The sequence below is a fragment of the Prinia subflava genome, chromosome 10 (assembly GCF_021018805.1).
Source record: "Prinia subflava isolate CZ2003 ecotype Zambia chromosome 10, Cam_Psub_1.2, whole genome shotgun sequence".
NCBI lineage: Eukaryota > Metazoa > Chordata > Aves > Passeriformes > Cisticolidae > Prinia > Prinia subflava.
The window spans coordinates 14,105,366-14,129,753 of NC_086256.1; the positions used below are offsets into that span (position 1 = coordinate 14,105,366).

The following is a 24,388-nucleotide window of genomic DNA, read 5'->3' on the forward strand; positions in this document are numbered from 1 at the left end:
AGCATTTAAACTGCACAGAAGGGTATATTTAGACCTTTCAAACATATTTCTTTTGGTACTAAGGACTTTACCTTTCTGAACTATAAAACTGATATCCAAACAGAAAACTCAGGTATGTGCATCCATTGAAGGTGCAAAAGCTGCTGGGGAGATGAAAACAACACATTTTTTACAGAATGCTCTCAAGTATTTTCAAAATCCCATTCTCTCGGAGTGCATACTCGGGCTGCAAACACAGCCTTAAGGCAAGCAGAAAACCCCTTCCAGATCTGCTGGAATGCTCTGGGCTCCAGTGCTCAGGGCAGGGGAGCTCATCCCTGACCGTGCCCACACAGACCTGTGGCAGGGGCAGGAGGCAGAACCCACTTGTTGGTGGTGGTTGCAGCAAGGACTCTTGCTGGGCACAGAGATTGGGGCATCACACCCAAAGTGCAGAGCTCTGGCTCAGCTTCAGGGCCTTTGGCAGATGGTGTGCTTGAGTAACCCCGCTCTGTCCTGCTCAAAGACACCAATTCACAGCTTCCGCATGTGGTGCACCAGAAACTGAACGTGTTCTTGGCTCCCTCAGAGCAGCCTGGCCCAGGGACATGAGATTCAAGCTCATTCCCTGAGCCTGCTGCTCCCTACAGCAGCACTGGCCCATCCCAGAGCCCTGGCCAAGCACGGCAGCGTGGCTGCTGCAGAGGGTGCAGCCTCACCACAAGGTGATCAGCTCCTGCTGCAGGTGCACAGGATCCCAGCACCAGGGAAGGGAGCACTGGGGGAACAAGCAGGAGCAGCAGTGCCACAGCTACCCAACCCAATTCCCAGTGTAACCCTAGTGCACAGAAGATGGTCACAAACCCTACAAAATGGGGGATGAGAACCTTTGCAGACCTCCTCTTTCCACCACCAGCAAAATAAGGAAGCCTTCACACTTTGTTCCATGCATGGATTTATTATGAAATCAGATCTTTATGGACAATCGTAACAGTTTCTACAATAATAACGTTTAATACTTTAAATTACTTGGGAAGGTTCTACACATCCTCAAGTACTTAATTTAGTGTCTCTATAATTCCTTAAGGCAAGTTTTTTTACACCACATAATAAAAACATGAAAGTATTTGTTTTCTCCTATGCTGCAAATGTGCAGCTTCATGTGCTGCAGTCTTCATCCTCACAAGAACATGCTGTGTGTGCATCAACAGTGTCCTGCATATCCTCTGACTTCTGGTCAAACTTTGTCTGCTTGTCTGTCAGGCTGGTAGCTGAATCTGACAGGGAACAAGAAATGAAAATTAAACAGATTACTTCACAAGTAGTTCTGCAAGGCACAGCATTTGCCATGCACGAGTCATTAATTACAGCAGGCTTAGCTGTTCCTCATGGATTTACATATTTATATTTGTCTAAGTCACACAGAGATGTTCCAGGAAGCCCAATTCATTAATAAGTCAGTTCTACCTTAAAAGCTACTACTTCCATGAAGAATTTTATTAATGATACATTTAGGAAAGGTTAATATGATCTTTAAGAAATAAAACTTGGAAAACAGATACAATTCTATGCTCTATATAATCAATATCTACTTCATCTAATGTGTTATAACCTACAATACACATATAGAAAAGAAATCCTCCTATATCACTGTGTGCAAGAATCCTGTCCACACCTGTCCTTCTAGTACCTAAATCAGCTCAGTGAAGTAGGACCACATCCAAAGGCAGCAATATATAAAAAATGCAAGGAAAGGATCCCTGTTTTGGGATGCTGCACTTGGCTTAGTCTCCACAGGCTGCAGCACACAGCTTTTCAGCTGAATCACAATGGTGAGTGTGCTGTTGCCCTGCCCTTATCTTGTTAGCTCTAAGCACCATGAAGGAGAATTCAGTTTAGATTTTAAATTCTAGTACAATGAAAACAAGTAAATGTACAATAGAAAATCATCTCCCTCACCAAAGGAATATTTGCCTATTAATAAACCAGGGAAAGGCCTTCAGTCAGTAAGGCAGTGAGTCCATGCCTACCTATGGCTGTGTTCCATCATTTGTATTTTTCAAGTGCAATAACTGAGTCCAGTCACGATCTGTTTACCCTCTGCCCAGCTGCCCTGGGCAGGGTTTGTGCAGACTCACCGGCAGGGAGGCAGTGGAAGCCCACGGTGACGGGGACAGTGCTGGTGGGGGAGCAGCCCTTGGCGCAGCGCAGCACGGGCTCCGTGGAGTAGCACTTGGACTCGACACCCGCCAGCTGCACCGTCCTCTCCAGCTTGACAAAGGAGCGCCGCAGCTTGCAGGCTGCAAGGGCATGGGGACAGCTACAGCATCACTGACACCCCAAAGCCCCACACCTCCCCACAGGACCCATCTGCCAACGCTGCCAGTCTGCAAACAACTGCCCTCCGTGGAAACTGTGCTTTGATCATACATGAAGCAGCTTTACTTACCGAAAAACCTTTCAAATCAGCTTGTTAGGTTTGGAGCCCTGGAAAGCTCATTTCAAATGCACCTGTCTACGTCTAGATCAGGATATAGAAACTGAGTACTTTCTAATAAGCATTTTTCAAAGTAAACTGGCTTACTGAATAGCTGTCAAACCACATTTTAAAATGTTGAGTATTCAGCAGTGGAACTAAAGGGGAGATTTCTGACCAAATAAAATCAATCGCTAAAGAATTGCGTTATTGCCAATGTCATTCAAACACAGAACTGGTGCAGAGAGGGAGCAACAGTCATTGCTGCCAACAAGTAATATTGATCTCATTTTGGACTCCCAGGACAAAGAGTTACAAGTGACAACCTAAACAGACCACAATTTATTCCTGGCTAAGTTTTATGTCTTCAGATTTCAGCAGCTTCCATTGTATGTTAAATGGAAATAGAATGTGGTCACTACCAGCCACAGGGCTATTATTGTGGATGTGCATGTGGATTCCATACCCATCTAAAGCAAGTTTTGTTGCCCAGAATTTGTGACAAAAACATGGAAGAATGACAGCTAATACTAAGCTAGATATGTACAAGCCATCTCCAGGGACTGAGGACGTCCTTCCCACAGGGCAAGTCCACAGAAGCAACGTGCCTGTTCTCAAGCACTGTGGTGTGATGTTGCATCATAACCTCAGCTGAGAGCACCAGCACACCATTAGATCCTGATCTACTGAAAGACTTAAAATGCAGCTTTTTTATTTCAACCATGTAATTAAATCCCTGGAACTGCTCATGAACTTGAATGCTTTGTTTGACAGGTTGCACTGGTTCAAAAACCAGGTGGTCAGCCATGGTAATAACTGCTAATCCCCACCTGATTTTTTGATGGGCCAATTGCTGAAAGTTGATGGCCAGAAAATGCTGTTGTGCTTAAATCAAAGCATTCTCTGTGAATTTTATCCACTTTCTGATCCTCTTCTAAAATACTTCAAAACTGAAACAAAGATTTTGATTCATCTTATTTTTTGAACTTTAACTATTTTGTATGTTTTGGCTTGTTTAACCTGTAATTTCTTATTTCTTTCTTGTCATGCATGTAATTTTAAAACTTAATATATAACTTAATAATGAATCTTCTAATGTGCATTTTATTTCCAAAATATATATGGATTTAAAAATTTCTGAACAGATTCTACATTTTCTGAACAACTGCAGTGATATTATATTAAACTTATTAGAGCTTGCATACCTCCTCTACAAGGCTTTTCTTCCAAAATCCAAGAATGCCCAAAGCTCACTGCATCTTTGGCTACATATCCGTTGGGCATCCGATATTCCTGCTTACATTCTGCATCATATTTTCCACACAGTCCACACATTTTCCCTGCCATCCATAGAGCAACTTGGATCTTGGAGGAAAAAGAAGCAAGAAGTATTTCAAGTTAAAAAAAAAAAAAAAAAGTAATACCTGTGGAGCAGATTTTTGCTATGCAGGCCCCAGTGTAAGCTGATGCACAAACATTTCAAATCTCTTTGATAAGAATTCAAAAGGTTCTGACAGGTGCCAAACTCCTTTGGGGCTGCAGAATCTATAACTGTTACAATCTTTATAACCTACTGTGCCAGTCTAGGATGTTATTATTCATGCTCTAGACTATTAATATGCTGAAGCCTTTTTCTGGTGGTTGTTTTGATACTACAAGAGAAAGACATGGAACCATTGACCAACCTCTTACATTGCAGCTTCATATTAATTTTAGTGCTGTAAACCACTCATTTATGTAAAAAGAATGGCTACATTTTTGCTGTTTTGAAGAATTATACGGCTGTAAGGACAGAGGTCATGAGCTGAAAACTCATTTTTCTTGCAAAGGCACTGCTGACTCAGCGTGTGTGCACTCACAGACCCACCTCCCAACACACATCTGTTCTGCAAGAACAGAGTGCTTTTGTTGATCAAAGGTTCTCATTTCTCACACCCAGAAATAAAGAGCAGGATGTGCAATCCTGTAGCACCATCTTCCCTTTGGGTCTTTTTTTGCCCTGCACACACTTGCCTTTGCCACTCTACACCCTTGCCCTCATACACCCAGATTTCAGGGAATCCTACGGAAATTTCTTAACACCCAATCTTATGAAGAGGAAGAATGATACCCTGAATGTGTATCCATCAAAGTACAGTTTATCAATGCCATAGAATGGGGCGAGAAGCACAAGCCCTTTCTTTTCACTGTGGATCCACAGAGAAGCACCTAGAAGAAAGAAGCAAACCAAAATAAAACCAGACCAAAACTTCTTTAAGAGAGAAAAAGCAACTGTCATGTTCTTAAAATGTTTTCTTCAAAATTCCTCAGTTACCCTATTCAAGAAACAAAAATACAGAACAAAGCAATGTAGAAATGTGCATACATAGAAAATGGGTGTTTGTAAAAGGTTGGAAGACAATGTTAATGACCACAAACTTATTAATTTTTCTTTGGGTTATTAACATAACCACATCTATGTCTAGAAATTATTACTGAGCTGTCTACAATATCTCTGTAGTTGTGCAGATCAACAAGGCTCTGAGTACACTGTATTGGAATATGGAAATATGAGGAACACCATGACTGTCACTGGAGCCATTTCTAGCACAGTTATCGCTTCCCAAGTACATAACAAATAGGACAGAGCACAGCACTGGTACATGCTAACCCAATTTCAGCAAGATTTAGCCCAATTCATATGTTGCAGCTCTTCACTCAGAATACCCACACTGTAAATAGCCCCTAACTACACAACACAGGATGAAACAAGCTATCTTCCTGTACCTTTCACAGAAACAAACTATTCCTGTTTGGAGAGAACCAAGCAGGTTGTTCCACCAGTTCTCCATACCTATCCCTGGCAGAATGCAAGCTAAATTTACACCTATAAATCAAATCAGGAAAAACATCAGTATACAAATCATGTGTGGTGGATTTTAGAAAAGCTCTACTTCAAAAAGTTTTAATCAAGCAAAATTTGATGGCATAGGCAAAACACTTCTCAAATTTGGAGCTACAGTAGGACCTACAGTGATGTACAAAAAGGAGGGATCTTCATGTCAATTATATCTTGCTTATTTAGGCTGCTCCAAGAACTTCATACTCTAAATCAATCTTTCTAAATGTCCCTCTGCAAGTGAGTAAAGTACATATTCTTAAATATTACCTTAAAATCAAAGAAACACTTATTGAATACAAACTGATCAAATTTCCTTCACGGATTCCTTCTCTTTCCTTCTTTCTCCTAAAACATATGCAAAAATTAAACAACATATGCTCACCACTTACCAGCAGATGTAAATGAAACATTTGCTGGGCTCTCAGCCCCATCCACCAGCAGCTTCACCCGTCCATTCTCAGGGCGCATGTCGACTTCACTGCCAAGGACAAGAGTGTTCACACCCTGCCTGTGCCACCTGCACACACTTACAGTGACAGGGGCATTTCCCTGCTCACTAAGTATCACTGGTCAGAGCACAAGCTCATTTCAAATGCTTAAATGACATCAGGGGTATTCCTGTAACCCAGGATGCAGGATAAGAGCATCAACATCCCATTCAATCTGCATGGAAGATAAATAAGGGAAGTGCCGAAACCCCATGGGCTGCTAATCATTGCAGGAAAGCTCAATTTGGACCTCCTCTCATGCTAAATGTGGACAGTGAGGTCCCTCAGGCTTCCAGCATCTGGCAGAAGTTACTTACTGATTGCCAAGCTTGATGTTGATTGCTTTTAGGTTCACAGCTTCTTCTGCATTCTTCATCATCACCAGGAACTTAAGGTCAGAGCTGCAGTCCTGAGCCACGACGTGGTAGCAGTTTGCTGGCATTGTGTAGTTAAACCCAACTTCATTAAAGGTTGTGATCTTGTTGTAGGAAACTGAGCATTGAGCTGGTTAAAAAAAATGCCAGTGAGTTTTTCTTTTCCATGAGAGAAAGCCATTAAATGGTGTGGTTTATTCTTAGTGCCATATTATTTTAGCTTTGTAATTTTTTCACTTTATGATAATTTCATATGGTTTAAAGGGACTTTTGGCTACTAAGCACCCATAAATTCTTAAAAAGGCATATAAATTGTGTTCTTCTATCTAACAAAAAATAATTGCCAGAAATTTTAAATGTTATCAGTCCAGGTAATCAGTATCTTGATCCCTCAAATGCTGATGGTTTCTGTACTACATGCACAATGTTTTTTCTCAGTTGAACCATCCTCACATTATTACATTTCCTAATTAACTGGAGATAAACAATGCCAGCAAAATTTAGGTGTCCAAACAAGTTGTAAGACTGAAGTTGTCATGGCTCTGAACCCAGTTAGACTCTGACCTTTCAAATTCTGAAGCACTGCAGAAGGGGCTTCAGCAAAGACATTCCAGATAGGAGGCTGCAGCTCTGAAGTTGGTGTCCTTGGACCTACAGGAAGTGACAGGGGAAGCCTCATGGCTTTTTCATAGAGGGTAATCTGAAAAGGAATTCAAAAGCACATTCAAAATGCACCTGTGCCAGCAAACAGCTAGGATTGTTTTCCTCTTTCTTTTACTCCCATTGCAAAGACTTTAGATTAATATAGCTCATCTGACTCATTGTCCATGAGGTTTTTGCTTAGTTTTCTCTCATGGCGTGAGAGAAGTCATTCAGGAATTATTTGGGAGAGAATGAATTACTCCCTTTCAAAGGCAATGAGGTGAACACTTATGGAGATACTACAGATTGAAACTCATGTCATTATGAGTAACCATGTCTCTCTCTATGAAAAACATCACTATATAGACATCTTTCTATGAAATATTACAATGGTGGAAATATATAAAAGTAATTTTCATCATTTGCACCCAAACTGATGCTAACTTAATTTTTCTTTCTCAGAATTGACCCACTGTAATTAAACAGTCACACTTTTCTATTAGAAAAAAAAATAGAAGAGTAATAAAAATTCCATAATTACATCAGGAAGCTTTATAACAACATCGCATGTCCTTGGAGACGTTAGAGCCACGATCACCCTGGCTTGTCGAGAAGGATTCTTGTCTGTTTTTTCAGAGAATCCCAGCATAAATGCAGCCCCAGGGACAAACTTGTAAAACCTTCAAAAGGTCAGATCAGAAAGATTTAGTGAGATGGAGAGGAAAAAAAAAAAGGCTGCACACACCCCAACTAGATTGTCTCACACCTGTGTGTAAGTAGCATAATAGCCTTCAAGATCCCTGGTTATGTCCACACCCACTCTCTGTTCTACTCTTCAAGTGTTCAGTGAAAGGAAGGATCTGTTCCTCAGTTTTCAGTAATTATGGCAAATATAAAGAATTACTGCACATTAAAATAAGATGTAATCCCACTCAGCTGTTATGGCCAAAGTCAGTACTTGGACTGAGATCAGAGAATCTCTGATCAGAGAATAAAATATCAGCCAGTACTTAAGCCACTACAACCTTGTGTGTGGGTGCTGATTTTTCCCAGTTGACCAGTATCATTAACAAGTGTCACTAAAGACTCAATTCTCACCATTCTGCTATGGATCTGACACTGGAAGGAACTTTAGGCCACTCCAGTTTCACTTGTACAGCAGGGTGGGCAGCAAACTTCCCAGTTACCAGCTCAGATGAAACCTTGTAGTCCTGGCAATTCCGCCCCCATTTCAGGTAAGCCTGTAATGGAGGGACAGTGGTCCATTTTTAATGCCTGCAGCACGGTTCTCCTGTGATGCACACAGAGCTGTGCAAGCTAGGTTTGAGCCTTACCGCTGCCTTGTGAGCATTGAGGACTGAAGCATCAGCACAGAGCTTCCACTTGCTTGAATCTGTGAGGTTTGACACGAATACCTGCATCCGGGGCCTGATGGAGTCAACATCAGCATACACCACGAGCTGGAGGCCTCCTGTCTTCTTACCATCACGGAGGCCATGCAGGAAAACAGCTAGCACTGGTGCTTTAACATCTCCCAAAAACTTAGGCTAGGAAGAAGGGGGAGAAAGTATGAAAAGCATATAATTATAGAAGAGTTACCATGGAACATTTCAGATGCAAGATCTAGATGGATAAAGGAAAAATAAACAACTGAACCACAAATATATACAAGCATATGTATCACACATGCCTATAAAACCTTGTGCATATGTCTTTAATGTGCACGTGCCTCTCCATGCCAGATGGATTTTATCCCTGTGTTTTTATGAGCCAAAATTTGTGCCATTTCCTGAGCAACAGCTGATACCATGGAAATGTTCATATAATTAAAATACAGTAATGACTATATGATTTGGCTTCATTGTTACTACCCAGCCTGTGAATAAAAGAAAGTGGCTCAGTTTGAACAACATCAGCTGTCAGTTGTGTGCGTCACTCATTCCCAAGCAATAACATGCCCCAGCTCGTCTCCTCTTGTTTATCTGTCTGGCTCTTGTGTTGGCTTTCTCCTCACACTTCAGCTGAGAGTTCTGTGGGGCAGTCAGGTTTTGTGCTTGCACAGCAACCCAGCACAAAATATAATCCAGAACATTTTCTTCAACATCAGGAACCCCTTTCCCTGGAGAACAGCCTCAAGGTGCATTATGACCTTCAATATCTTCCCTCCATCATTCTCAAGCCTGCACACGTCTGCCTGGTGGCGGTGAGGAGCCCAGGTGCTCCATGTCCCCTCTCCCTTTTGCTGAGGCTGCTCTGAGCCAACGTCCTCACACTGGCACTGCAGCACCCCAATCTCCCTCCACGCTGCAGAGCTCACAAAATAGGTCTCTGCAGGCATCTGTTGGGTGGGATTTCCATCAGGGAAGGGTTGTGATGCAAGTAAGAAGGATCCTCACTGCAGAGGAGAGTGCATGTGGTAGTTATGGTGCATGTCTTAACTGATACCTGACACTCGAGAGATTTCTCCCTTTCCATTATTATTATAATTATTCTTATATGCAATCACTGTCTGCACACAGCCACTCTGACATCATTCCAAGCTGTCAGAACTCCCTAAAAATGATGCAACTAACCCATGAAGCTCGAGATGAGGCACGACTGGATCTGGCAGAGGAATGCGAGCTGCTAATCTGGTCATCTGCGAGTTTTCTTTTTGGGAACTGCAAAAAAAACCAAAACCAAAATCAAACCCCAATGGGCTTAAGAGGGTAATGTTAAAGCATGCTTTAAGAAATTGCACAAGGCAGTGCTGAACAATCTCTCTTTCATGGCACTTGGTGTTGGTAAGTGTGTTCCAACCCTGAGCAGCTCAATGATTCGCAATAGGCTGTGTCATGCTTAGTACATAGGATCTAACTCTGAAAAATCTTGTTTCCCCAAACATATCTGACTCTTCACGATCCATAAGGACCATATCTAGATGAGAATTCCCTGTATGAAAAAACAATGGACCAGAGCAAGTCAAATTTAATCAGTGTCTCACTTCAATATGAAAGACAAATTCTGCATGGGCCTGATGAACTGGAGGATAAACTGAATGGGCCAAGTGAATGGCAAGGAGCATCTGAGTGGACACACACTGCTGAAATGTTACTTTCTGAGGAAACACCAGTATCAAGTACACTGTTCTGGCTGGCTCATGCCATGGCAAGAATCTGCTCAATCAAAATATTGTAAAATAAGGTATCCTCCCATATTTGTCCATATCACTATCCTCGTTGTGTACCTGCAGTGATTCCAACCCAAGAAACTTGAGAAACTGAGCAAAGAAACACTCACCTCTTGTCGATGTGCTGATTTAAAGCGGTACTGGTAAATCTCATGAGCTTTCTTTGAAAATGACAAAAACAAGAAGATTAGAAGTCTCAGAGGAAAAGAAATGTTGCAATTAAGTTAAAATCTAAGAATTGGGAATTAAATAAGAAATTTGCTAATTATCATTCATACATAGATCTGTATGCTTAGTCACAAGCACATAATGCAAGATGAAGTAATTTATATAAAGCATTAATGTTTCTACCACAAAATTAAGAAAGAAATATGCAATGTTTATGGACAGTAAATTGTGAAAAAACTCATGTCCTGACAGTAACAAAATTTTCAACAAGCTTGTGGAGACTTTTGAGATTAAGTGGACACCTGTGCCAACTATTGCAGGTGTGTTTGTAGGATAATTTTTTAAATTTCATGTTGCTACTATCTGCTAGTCAATTCCTAATGTCCTGCAAGGCCAGCCCCCATCAGGAGAGTGATTCATAAACATTAGTAACATCAGTAGATTTACTGACAAAATTACCCATATTTTAGAATATGCGCTGCTGCTGCTGCTGCTGCTACCACCTTCCAGATGTCCTGAATGATGTCCATGGCTGTGGTGGCTCAGTGACTCACTGCTGCTGCTGCTGCTGCCATTCACATACCTCGAGTGATGCCCATGGCTATGATGACTTGATGACTTCCTACTGCTGCTGCTACTGCTCCTACTGCTGCTACTACTACTGCTGCTGCTCCTTTTACTGCTGCTGCTACTGCTGCTGCTGCTCCTTTTACTGCTGCTGCTACTGCTGCTGCTGCTGCTCCTTTTACTGCTGCTGCTACTGCTGCTGCTGCTACTGCTCCTACTGCTGCTGCTACTGCTCTTGCTGCTTCTGTCACTGCTGCTGCTGCTGCTCTTGCTGCTGCTGCTCTTGCTACTTTTGTCACTGCTGCTGCTGCTGCTTTTGCTACTTCTGTCACTGCTGCTGCTACTGCTACTGCTCTTGCTACTTCTGCTGCTGCTGCTACTACTACTGCTGCTGCTACTGCCACTACTCTTGCTACTTCTGCCACTACTGCTGCTGCTCTTGCTGCTCTTACTACTTCCACTACTACTGCTGCTACTCTTGCTACTTCTGCCACTACTACTGCTGCTACTACTCTTGCTACTTCTGCCACTGCTGCTGCTGCTACTCTTGCTGCTTGCATCTTTGTTTCTTGCTTGTTCTTCTTGATCATTCCCATCTTCATCACCAGCCTCTTTAGGCTGGGGAGAAACAGCAGACGATGAGGAAGAAGAGACAGCTGAGGAGGCAGAAGATGAGCTGGAGGGATGTTTTACATCAGGGTCTGCCCCAAGCTCTGTAAGCACAGTGTTTTCTTTCTTTGAAGGTTGCTTCTTCTGGTGTCGTGTTTTATTTGCAACCTGTAAACACAGTCCAAGAGGTGCAAAAGAGAGAATACATCTGGTCCTGTTTTTACAAAGTAAAACTTCTGTGGGTGTCAGATGAAGCTGGGTTCTCACACCAGCTTTTCATGGAAAAACCACCTCCCTGCCTCACTCACTGCAGAAGCTGCAGAATTCCCTCAGATACACTCCGTTCAGCTGAAATCCAGCCCAGCACAGACCACCTTGCTGGATGCACCCCATAGGAGAAACACCTCAGCATGGGACACTGGCACCTTTCAAAACAGCCCCATCCATTCTTTGCCATTCCAACTTTCCACCCTGAACCTCAAATTGTTGCCCTCATTTTGGGGAAAATGTTCCCCACTGCCATACTCAAAGTCACTTGCCTTGAACACATTGTCAATGCCTAGAATCTTCTTCAGTTTAGCTCGAATGTCGTCATACAGAGATGATCCACCCTCTTCCTCAGACTCCGACTTTACTTCATGAATTATTTTGGAAGCTGCTCTGGATCCTGCCTGAATCTCCAGCTGTATTTTGTCAATATCAGCATCTGTTTCAACTACACACCAATTGCACACGTTAGAAAGTTATACTGCTTCAAATAGCTCTAACAAGCCTAAGATGTCAGTACTTTACCTGGGACCAAGACTATTTTAGCTTCATGTTCTCCTATCAATCTGTGCAAATACGTGTTTTTTAGGAAACTGGCATCTCGTGACCTTCTGGAAAAGCAGAGCTGACACCCAAGATGATGCAGCTTGATGCAAATGTCTCTTTTGTGAGTTTTTCTTCCTGTGACATGGTGAAGATCCTCTGGAGAGCTAAAGGCATGTTTCCTTGATGAGCTGTCAGCTTCTGGCTGCATTAGAGGTGAGTATGTGAATACCACTGGGAGTGAATCACGGGCAAGAGTAAAACTACAGACATCCATTACAGAGAGGGTAAATATCTTTATATAAGCAAAAAACCATAGGTTACCTTTGTGAAGTCTTCAGTGGAAGCTCTGTCTGATGGTTTGAAAGGTTCTTCCACAATATTTGATGAAGCATCTCCTGGGAGAATTGAGGTTCTCTTTTCAACACCAAGTTCTGCTAAATTTCTTGATACAGCAAAAGCCTTATGTCTGTTGAGATACGTGCAAAAAAAGGTGAATAACTCCAACCCCTTGTCTTTGGGTTAAATACATCCTTGTCAGTATCCTGTGACAGCACAGAGGTAAGATATTTGAACACAGGGATTATATATGAATTTAGAAATATAAATATTATTGAAAACAAAAAAAGAGCTCATGACACATGACAAAAAAAAATCTTATATTACTGGAAGTTTTCAAAATCTGGATAAATTTAAATAAAATTTCCACAACATTAAAAATATTTTTTCAAACATAAAAATCAAAATCCTTAAAAGACAATAAAATAATAAAAAATAATAAGAACAAAAAAAAATTAACATAAAAAATCACACTGTTAAATAATTCAGGTATCGTCTGCTTTTAGCTACTGTATTTTTCTTCTTTGTGCTTTATGCCAAAGGTTCTGCTACACACTGAAGAGTCACTCTGCCTATCTAGAGACCTCTGTGGGAGGTCAGTCAATAGTGAACTTTGTCAGGTTTCAGCAACACAAAATATTCTGTAGTAATGCCACCGTACCTTCCAACCACTATCTCAGTTTCCTCATGGCATGGACTTGTTTCAATCTTAATATTTTTCAGCTTCATGTCTATCTTGGCATCAAACTTCATTGGCACTCTTATCAGGACCTTGCCTTGAATTTCCACAGCTTGTTGGAAGTATTCTGTGTTGACACCCATTGTTGCAAATGTCTGTATGTATAAGCTGAAACAGAGTGCAGTAGTCTAGGGTAAGAAAGGTGCTCTTTTTACCCAAGGGCTTCTGCCTTCCACTAAAAACCTCCTTCATATGTAAAGCCTCAGAAACCTGCCATACCTGGGGTTTATGTCAGAACGAATCTGCACAGTGGATTCAAGCAACTGCGAAGGTCTGAAATCTCCAGTTAAAGGGGGAGATATCTTTCCATCAACTGCAAATGCAAGAATATTTAAACATTGTAAAAATGAAAGAAAGGGGTCAAACATAAGCAGTTTTCAGTAGGAGGCAGTGTTTTTGGTAGTACAACAAATGGCTGGAAAACAAGACAGACTTTGAGGTGCATGAGACCTTTTATGATTCTGAAGAATACTGAAAATATAGAGGAAGCTTGTTATGTAGGCAAAGGTCCTGATGCAACATATTGAAAATGGAAATAAAAATATACTAAGAAAATGAAGAGCTGACCCAAATTGAAAGTTTGATAAGTAGCATACCATTAAAATTTCAAAAATGTGGAGAGTCAGAAGACAGAGTGAATGCAGAGAACAAGGCTAAGCAACCTCTGCTCTCCAATCTTTCCTCACATCAAATGTGAACATCTTGTACTGTGGACCCCAAACCAGACACTGCACTGCAGATGCAGCTACAAATGTGCTACACAGAGAAGGAAATCATTGTCACACTGGTTCTGCTTTTGCTTCTGCAGCCCATGATACAGCTGGCCTTCATCACCTCATGAGCACACTGCTGGTTTATCATAGCAGGTTGTCCTGCCCTTCCTGCACAGCTGCGCTCTGCCTGGGTGATGCACAGCCTGTGCACTTGCATGGGTTATTCCATTCCAGGTGAAGGACTCTGCATTGCCTTTGTCAAATTTCACCACACTTCTGTCAGGCCATCCTCTCCAGCCTGCTAAGCTGCCTGTCAGTGGCAGCCTGACCCCCAGTGCAGCAACTGCTCCCACCAGCTCAGTGTCAATATTGACACAGATACCCTGAGGGTACCTTCTTTTACAAAGCTCAGATTTTAAAAGAAGACAATGAACAAGTGCCCATGGCAGAGGAACATTTCTTGTAACAAGTCACCAATTATATTTTCAGCTGTTGACTACCCTTGGAGATGGCAGTCCAGACAACCTTCACTCATTTTGTAGACCATCCATCCAATCCATACCTCCCCAATTTGGCTACAAGATTGTTATTAAAAAAACCCCAAAACCAAAGGAAAAACAACAAAACAAAACAAACAAACAAAATCACCACAGAAGACACTCAGAAAGGGCAGAGCTGCAAAGATGTTACTAAAGCAAACTAACAAACCAAAACCCAGGAACAGCAAAGAATGGGTACATGGAAGAGCCCAAGCACATGTACGTCATCCTTCATTCCTTATGTGGTGTCAGCAGATACTAGAGTCAGTTTTGCCTAATTTAAGACTTCTGCACAGCTCGCAGTGGGATCACTGAATTAACTTCTTGATGAGGATTAGCACTTGCGTATTTTTTCGTTTAAAAGAGAGCTCCAGTCTCTTTTCACAGGCCCTCTTCTCTTCCTGCCTTCTTAATGTTACTAACAGTTCTCTTTTAACTGTTTTCTATTTTCTTCTCTTTTTTGATATCAACAATGAATCCTGCTTAGTTTGTGTGTGCACCTCTCAGGAGCCATCCCCTTCTACCCATGTCTGCATCAGCTCCCCAGGCAGCTCTGGGGTTTTTTGGCCTTGAATGTTGCGGACTCTCTCTCTCTGGTTTCCCAGGTTCTCATCTCACCTTTTCTGCCTTCAATCCATTCAAAGACAATGCACAAATCAGTGCATCCACCTTCTCTTCACATACCTCCACCGCCCCAGTCTCCAATACAAAACTAGTTCTCTTTCTAACTTCCTGCAGCCTCCCTCGGCCCGTGTCGGTCCCCAGCTCACCGCTGAGCGCGGCCCTGGCCAGGGCAGTGCTGTAGGAGCTGTACTCCAGGGGCAGCCCGGTGCAGGTGGGCACGATGTAGCGCAGCTCTCCCAGCCACAGGGGCTGTGTCCACTGCCCCGTGACGCCGCTGCGCAGCTGGGCCGCCAACCTCTTCAGCACCGCGCTCCTGTCAGCGGGGTCCGCAATGCTCTGCAGACAGACACACGGCCAGGGGTTGGGGTGGGCAAGGGTGACACTGCCCAGGACTGCAAAGAGAAGCAGGGGGCCCCGGTACCTTCACAGCCTGCTGGAGGACTTCCTTGTTGATGTTGACGTAGGCCATCTCTTGGCCCAAGAGTTTAAAGTAGGCTGACATCAAGGGGGTTTCTGTTGGCAGTTCCTTCCATCCCAGCAGCTGGCGAACAGATAAAGAAACAAGTTTCTTAATACAACACTTCACAAATGATAATTCATCCAGGTGACTAAACCCATCTCTGGCCAAGCTGCCCTTTTCCTTTGTAAAATTTCCATTTGTAAGTAGCATGATGGCACTAATTCAGACTGTCTTCCACTGTTAAGATGTCCACAAATTTTTGGTGTCCCAATACAGTAACATTCACACACAGGGTCTGGGCTGTTAGTACCACTAAACCCAATTTGAAAGTACAGAGGAAAAAAAAAAAATTCTTGAAGACAAAGGCATATTCTTGTAAACTAGGTGAGATAGATGAAGGGAGGGAGTGGAGTGTGACACACTATTCTACAATGCCTCCCACTCTCCTACCCTCCTGTGCTCCTCTTGCAGCCATCTCTGAGGTGGGGAGGAGGCAGAGCCAGAGCAACAAGAGACCAAAGCTATTGCAGCCATGGCAGACATCTCCTGCAGTCCCCACTGCACATCTCTCCTTCACAAAAATACTTGAGCTGACTCCTAAGAGTATAGTCCTAAGAGTATACCCCCTGACACAGGGCTTAGCTACAGTGAAAAGCATCACCAGTGTCCCTTGACACAACCCACTGGTTGTATTACTGAAAATACCTACAGTTTTTCCAATCTCCTTTATCTTTTTGTATGTAGAATATTCAGCAAATGGGATATTTCGTTTCATTATGACATCTGTGAGGCCTTCCACACGGACACCAGCCTATCAAAAGAGTATGAGAAGGAGCAGTCTGAAACATGCTTACAGACAGGAAACTTTGTGAGCAGTTTTAATTTTAATTTGATTCATTATTGACTTAGGTAAATATTTACCTCCACCAAATCAGCCACAGACCCTGCAGAATACGCCACCAGCTTGGAAATAATTGCTGATGGGAACATCGTTCCTGGGCTGTTCATAACAAAGACATCTCCAGCAGCACCAATTTTATAGTTATCTATGGCAGAAGTAAACAAGAGACATCTTTTTTCTAACCATTCTGCTTATTATTCAAGATCATATTTTGGCAGCTTTTCTATTGCCAACTGTAAGCTATATTATTAAATAAAATCTAACTGTTTAGGCAGAAATTATTAAATGGATACTCTAAACACGTGAGTCTCACATTTAATTTCTCACTAAAAGAATGCCATATTTTTCCAAAGGACTTAATATTTTAAGATTTCTGAAGTGAAAGTTTCCTGATCACTGAATCACTTACTCACCAAAGTAACCACCAATGCGCATGACCTTGCTGTAGCGATAGCTCAGCCTGTCCAATTTGGGGGCCAGCAGCTTAAGAGCAATATTGCAAGCTGAAGATCTAAACAAAAGGAGAGAGGTAATAGCATCCAGAAACAAGCTGCATCCTGTCAGTAAATAAACTGACTTCAGTTGTCAGCACATGCAGAGGATCATTATTTGCAGAAGAGGACCTGCTTCGTTCCTGTCTCTACTCACATGTTGTATGTGTATGGCAACCTGCTCTTGGACAAAGCCTTCATGTGGGAATACACAAAACTGGCCACTTGCAAATTGCTCTCCTTCATGGCCACGTTGGCAATGGTTGTTATTAAGGGGAGGGCAGGCCTTGTCTCAAAGATAACAGCACAAGCCATCATCCGTACTTCGGGGGAAAGCGACTCATCAGCCAGGATCTGGATGAGATATCCCTGCACCTGCAGAGACAAAACAGGGCCTGGAGCTTCCAATAACTGAAACAATTTTGCCCATTGGAGCCACACCTAACCCACAGGAAATATGGGAGAGGGGATCATTATCCCTGCAGAAAGGTTTCCTGATCTTTTTTACTGCAGAGTTCCACATTACTTTACTAATATCACTGAAGGGGGACTATGGTGGAACAGCCCCATGGGGCCACTGAACCTGAAATAAATATCCATCTATCAATGTATTGAGTCAAGACATGACAATCAAAAAGGCATCAGCACTGCTTTGTGCTTTACTGATATTCAAATACCAGTGAACATCTTTGGAAGAAAAAATGTATATAGTAAGACATATTCATTGTTTGAAGTAACTCCACTGATTTGGTGAGCATGCTTCACTATTTTAGACCAGTTTTAAAAGGGTTCAGCAGTTCACCAAAGACAGTCTGAGTGAGTGGTTTCTCATGTAGGTCCTGTACCTAAACCATCTGAGGAGTGGGAGTCTTGCCTACACTTTCTGTGACAGTAGCCTCAGTGCAGGGTCAGTAGTGACTCATCCACCCTCAAGGGAAGGGTCTAAAAGAGGCAGAGCAATGCTGACATTTAGCCTAGGATTTTAACAGAAAGTGCCTCTCCTCCTGACTATGGAGGCAATTTATATGTCTGACTTTTAGGTGGCTAAGTGTCCACCATATAGAACTAGCACAGGACAGATGATAAAAACTACACTGCTGATGTCCTTCCGGAAGATTCCTACTGACTAATTATCATTACAGCTTAGCAGAAAACATCGGACGAATGTAAAACTGTATAGTATCATCCTTAAAAATAATCTTGAAAAAAAAATCAGCTGAATTCACACATGATACCATAAAATCATTATGCTTAGGGCACATATTCTAATTCACTAAGTAAAGAAAATCCACCAGATCCTACATACTGTTTTGCGGTCCTTCCAAGCAATTTTTCTCAAGGCCATTATGGCATCAATCTGAATGTGGATGGGGAGGTCAGAAGCACCGGATGAAAATATGGGCAGGAACTTCAGGATGCGCTTGATGCTGGCTGGTTCTCCCATGTTGCCAATGCACTTCAGAGCTAATTTCATTTTGTCCTCACGGCCCCTGCTGATTGCTTCATCTGCCAGGTCATGGATGGGCTGTAAACAAAGCACAGCTCAACCTTCTCACTCTACTGTGTAGACTGTCCACACTGTCCCCCTCACCCACTGAAAAGCCTACCACAATAGAGAAACTGGCTTTGATAAAATCATTCAATGGTGGTTTCTCTCAGGATTTTACCCTTGCAATATGAAAACTCTGTTTTCAATGATGAAGCAAATGACTACATTGATAAAATTATTTGATGCCTTTGTTCTGAAGAAAACCTACAAAATGTGTATTTGTATTTCCAGTCACCCTTTTTATACTGTATCTTAAAAGAATTAAGCTAAAATATTGAAAATTACTGAGCTATTAAAAAAAAACACCTTGGCAAAAAGCCGCCCACCTGGAGAGCTTCTTTAGGACAAGCTGAGGTCTGAGAACAGTATCTGTTCACCACAGAACTGTATCCCAAGCTGGCAAGTTGTTGAAGCACAGGATTTTTCTGGATTCGAGAACTTGTCACTAAATCCTGTGAAGAAGAAAAAAAATAATTCATCATTTAATACAGTGCTTCACAAAGCTTTCAGAGCAGGAAAATCATCAGATCCTATTTGAAGGGATCAATTCAGAATGATTACTGTTCTCACCCAAACAAATTAAAGTAGGTTGTAGACATTGTATTTGGAAGCTTTACTTAGGAGCATAATTCCCCACTAATACACTTTATATACAAATAAGCTTACATAGCTACATTTTGATTTTTGTCAACTGAACATAACACTGAAAAATTTAAGGTTATGGATAAACATCAATGTATAAATGGAAATATCTCTAGAAAAATATGCAACTCAATTATATAAATGATACATTTTTACATCATTTCTGCTTTTCCTGTTTAAGAATATTGATTAGAGATGGCAAAAATCCTCATCAGAATAAATGGTTCAATATTGTATATTTGATGTTTGCACTAATACTTTTCGTGCAGCATTTTCCACTTCATGGACTAGTTTGCAATTGAAAGAGCTGCTCAAGTGACATAACACCCCAATCACCATTTGTTTCAGAAGTAAGAGATTAAAGAGACAAGGTTTTGTCTGTAGAAGGCATGCCATGTGATCCCAGCAAACTAAAATGGGAAGTATTCCCAGAAGCTCCTATAAGAAAATGGCTTTATATCAGTACAGAGAAATGAAGACATAGAACTCTCCTCTAATAAATGCTGTGCCAAAACAAATTCATGAGTGAATGTTTCCACAAAATTAGTGTACACAAGAGGAGAATCCAGCCTCCAATGTACTTAATCACAGGTAGCTGATTATCTTTTCTTCCACTGTGAGACAGGAAAGTTTCAGAAGATGGCTTTACTCACTGCTGCGATTGAGACAGTGTGTTCATCAGCTTTTGTTAAATGGAGAGCAAAGGGAACACTTAGAAGAGCCTGGAGGTAGCTGAGGTCATCACTGCGGATTCTGCTCTTAAGGAACTTGAGTGCTTCTGTGGTGCCTGTCGCAGAAATTGCGCTAAGCAGCCATCGCCTGCAAAGAGATTTTTAAAAAATCCTTCATTTTAGCTCCCAGTTCTCACAAAACCAGAAGAGTTTCTTATAGGCTGATCCAATGAAATACCTGTAGCGGGGTTTATCTGAACATTGTCTCCAGATGGATTCGAGGGTGTCAGTGCTTGTGGTGCGGCAGAGCTGGACCAGCTCCAGGAAACGGTATGGAAGATCATCATGGAAATCTTGTTGATTATTCAGGATTATGTGTTGCAGTGTTTCGGTTATCTGTAACAAAACACAAGATAGAGGGCATGCATAATTACATTCTTTGGAATTAACAATCACTTTTTTTTTTATTAAGAAAGCAATTTGGAAAAAAAAATACTCTACCCGTTGCTCAGGGTTCTTTGTCTTGATGAGCTGCACTGACATCTGTGGCAGTACTGCTGGGAACTGGTAGCGAAGGCCTCCATAGCTCTGCATGGAGATGTCTGGGGAGCTCCCCCACTCACTCCTCACCTCAAGCAAGGTGAGTTGTTGTCTGTCAAGAGACAAGTGTCACGGGGGAAAGGCATTATCTCTCTTCACCCACGTGCCTGGTTTGTTTGTTGGTTCAGTGATACTGTGATGGTATCTGGCTTACCCTTTAAATTTTTTTCTTATCAAAAGAAAATCTTTTGATAATGAATAAAGCCTTCTATCTAGCACAAAATGGCATTGGAGTTATCTACAATGAAATTGTTTCCGAGGAGAAGCAAAACTGCTATCTGCTAAACTGGAGCTACTGACCTGGTGTAATGAATGATCTTATTTCTACATGCACCATCTTCCTCCTGACACTTTAAATTAGCCCTTTTTCAGAACAAACAGAACAGTAAAGTTGCATTCTTATGCTATAAGCGAACAAAACATCTTTTCTGCTTTTCTTCCATGTAACTGTAATAACAGTTTGACCAGGGTACAAATAAAAAAATGGTTTGCTGAACTTTTTGGACTGTGGAAACTCCATGTGTGATTGTACATCTCCATTCAACTGCTGTGGAGCTCAATTCTCATTTCACTTCAGCTGGGGGTGAAGGGCTCTGACAGAATCTGTAATCACTCTCACTTTGTGAAGCAAGCCCGTGTCCCACCTACTTTGCCTCCGTGACGGCGACACCGGTGGGTTCACTGAATGGTGAGATCTGATGCACCTGCTGAGACACCACCTCTGTGATCAGGGCACCGCTGTCGGACTGCTTCAGCTTGTAGGAGAAAGCCGCAGTGCCTTTGATGATCCTTTCTTTCTGCAGGGGGACAGGGAGACCCAAAGAGTGAACGGGGACACAGTGGCCATGCTTGTATTTAGGAAGATGTTTTCACCTTTCACATACCATCGCATCAACAGGGCAGGGATAGATGTAAGCCATTCCGAGACTCTTCACCACTTTTTCCTGGCAATTATTTTGGTCTACAGTTTTCGTAACAGAGACTCGGCTGTTCTTCTTGTCTTCCTGGATGACATACCTTGTATGGCAAACACCTCCAATCCCAGCCTGGCAGACGAATACAGAAAATGAGACTTCCCAGTTAGATCAGGATTTCCCTATGTGAGAAGTTTTACTTAATAAAGATTCTCAATGAATCTGTTACTATTTACATATAGTCATTCCTACTGAACTAAAAAACAGGCATGCGAGCAATACACAGTCAGGGGATGGACCTTAAAATTAATAATTTATATCAATTAATATCAATAAATAAATAACCAATATCAACAAGTAGCAAATAAAATTGATCAAGTAGTTGTATTATGGAAACCATATAGAAAATAAATTCATGGATAATAATACTTTTTCTCCAAAGAACTGCATGGTAAGACTTAAAGACAGATATCTTAGAAAGAGTTCAGCCCAGGTAATTTGTCAAACTCACATGCATACATTTACTTCTAAATGAATGAAAATCACCTTTTTCTTACTACAAATATACAAAAGTAGATGCAAATAGAGAGAAACTCAAAGGAAGACCAACTAAAAGAAGAAACACATCCTTTCAGCAAAATAGTTTTAGAATGGAAAGAAACACACCTCTTGCAATTCATACACATTCTGTGACTTTTTAATGGTTATCTGTATCATGTTCAGTATTCCTCTCACTATGTTAATGCAAATATCAGGGCAGTTTTCTGGGCCATAAATGTTCCCAACCCGTCCACTGCTGTATTCAAACTTGAAGGGCCGGGTAAGGCATGAGGAAACAATCTGGGTGATTTTGGAAGACCGAGTGAACGGGTCCCTGGGCCAGATGCCATTGTATTCCTCGAGCTGCGGGGAGCGGATCTGGGAGGAAATCAAGATACTTAGGTGAATAAAATCACTTTGGTACTAAATATATAAACAGATTGAAAGAAATTAATATAACCACTAGTGAAATACTCTTTTCTTCCACGTGTAAGTTTAGAAAATCATAGAGCAGTTTATTCTTTTGTCTTTTGCTTACACTATAGTAAAACCAGTGCAAATCCTGTCTGCTCAACAGTACTATTTTATCTTAGAAAAGCAGTTAACAAATCAGTCTCCCTTTTTCTCAGCCTTAAAATAAATATTCTGCTTAAGATTTAGCATTTCAAAAGCTTATATCATTCTAAATATAAAAAATAGCAGTTTTAGAATGTTTCATTTTAACTTATTCCTATACAACTTTTTTTTTACTAACTAATTACTATATTTGCTTCATATTTGTTATTTAAATCAACCAAAATATTTTAACAATGGACAATATATTTATAAACACTAAGATACAATGTAAATAAGAAGGAATTTCAATAACTTTGACAAAGTTACTGCCAGCTTAGGTGCCTCAGAGCACAGGTTGGTGCACACCATACCAGAATTTCAGCACTAAGTCTATAGTGTGAAATGCAATCCATAGCCCCCAGTTTTGAAAGATGTACAGTTCAATACAACTGGGGAGAGCTGTCACTGAAGTCAGTATTCAAAGAAGAATCTCTGATTTGTAACTTGATTAAAGGGACAACAGTACATTTCTGAAGCATATTCATTTTTAATTAAGTCAGGTCCTATCACTGCTGACATCAGCAGAGGCATGATTTCACATGTACAGATTTTTTACTGCATTATTCAGACACTAAATTTTATCATATACTTCTTTCTGATGATTTGCACTTTTTATCTTTAACTTTTATTACTTTTAAAGTCTATATTTATCAGTTGCCTCCATGACAGTGATTTTACACACCCTAGTCCTGGCTTCCCACAGGAGTTGGAAATGTGTGCGAAGAGTAGAATCAAATCTTGGAGCAGGTTTAAATGTCTTTAGTTAGTTTGCCATTATCTAGGAAATCCCCAGAAACTGTATTTCTGATATGAACTCTTGATTAACACCTGCTACAAACAACTTCCACAACAAACACAGCTAAGGGACTCATCACCTCTGAGACAGCAACTTGCAGATCATGCTCTGATACCCAGAGTGATAAGCCTCCAGTTGTGTTCCCTGCAGCTTTCCTACACCCCAGATGAGCCAGATGCAATTACAACTGTGATTTTAGCTTTCTGTTGCACATTTAGGAGAGGCAGTACCTTGAGGAGGTAGATGTTCTCCGACAGCCCACTGATCTCTGGTTTGCAGCTCAGGCGCATGCCGGACTTGCCTAAATTCTTTTCTTGAAGCCCATTCAACACCCAGCCTTCATAACTGTACAGGTAGCTCTTTTTGCTACTGAATCCAGGGTCTGTGGGAAACAATAGCCATTTTCACAATACTTGTAACCATGTTCTAATAAACAGAAATAAAAGCAAATTCACCCAAAAAAAAGGTTATAAAAGAAAATTTACTTACCGATGTCAAACTTCTGGCAACCTACAAAAAGAGATGAAAAATCAGATCAGTAACGTTCAATCTAGATCCAATTGCTGCCGCCGAACATAAGGAAAATTTGGAAAAGAAAGGTGAAGGAGGGACATGTAGCCTTACCTACGAGGGTGAGCACTAGTGCAAGTATGATTCCCCTCATAGTGAAGGTGAATGGGCTCTGCCAGACATGGTGAGACTTTTATGGAAGAAAGCTCAGGAACACGTGGCTGTGTTCTGCTGAATTCTCAAGTTTTTTATCAGTTTATGTAAACATCTCCATTTTTGCAATCATACTTTCTCTTCAGATGCAATAATACAAATCAAGGCATACCTTGGCATCTCACTAATTATCTCATAAGCCTCTTGCTGAATTTTTTAAAAGTTTCTATTTATCCCAGTAAGTTTTACTGGATCATTTACAATAATTTTACAATAAACACATTACTTAATTTCTTAGGTTGTGTCAGAGCTGGCTGCTGAAAGGTGGTCCTGCCATAGATTAGGTTGATTTTGCCCAGGTTATGCTGACCTGGCACCTGACCCAAACTGTTATCTAGCTGATAGCGGCCCAATTAACAGAGCTGGTGT

At 41.4% G+C, this 24,388-nt stretch overlaps 1 protein-coding gene across 1 annotated transcript; it reads right to left on the bottom strand.

Moving 5' to 3' along the window:
- Positions 1–934: 934 nt before the first annotated feature.
- LOC134555431 (vitellogenin-2-like) lies at positions 935–23,960 on the bottom strand. The gene is made up of 35 exons (XM_063407010.1): positions 23,921–23,960; positions 23,786–23,806; positions 23,527–23,678; positions 22,012–22,263; positions 21,316–21,477; positions 21,080–21,228; positions 20,333–20,483; positions 20,070–20,227; positions 19,814–19,979; positions 18,845–18,970; positions 18,276–18,494; positions 17,127–17,344; positions 16,892–16,989; positions 16,499–16,623; positions 16,287–16,388; positions 15,539–15,658; positions 15,264–15,453; positions 13,461–13,554; positions 13,164–13,349; positions 12,488–12,632; positions 12,146–12,368; positions 11,893–12,068; positions 10,637–11,521; positions 10,120–10,170; positions 9,414–9,500; positions 8,175–8,387; positions 7,939–8,081; positions 7,382–7,520; positions 6,763–6,898; positions 6,142–6,328; positions 5,726–5,814; positions 4,566–4,663; positions 3,661–3,820; positions 2,118–2,279; positions 935–1,256 (listed from the first exon to the last, which is right to left on the bottom strand). The coding sequence occupies exons 1-35, from the start codon at positions 23,958–23,960 to the stop codon at positions 1,138–1,140; spliced, it is 5,742 nt and encodes a 1,913-aa protein (XP_063263080.1). The 3' UTR covers positions 935–1,137.
- Between the last annotated feature and the right edge of the window lie 428 nt (positions 23,961–24,388).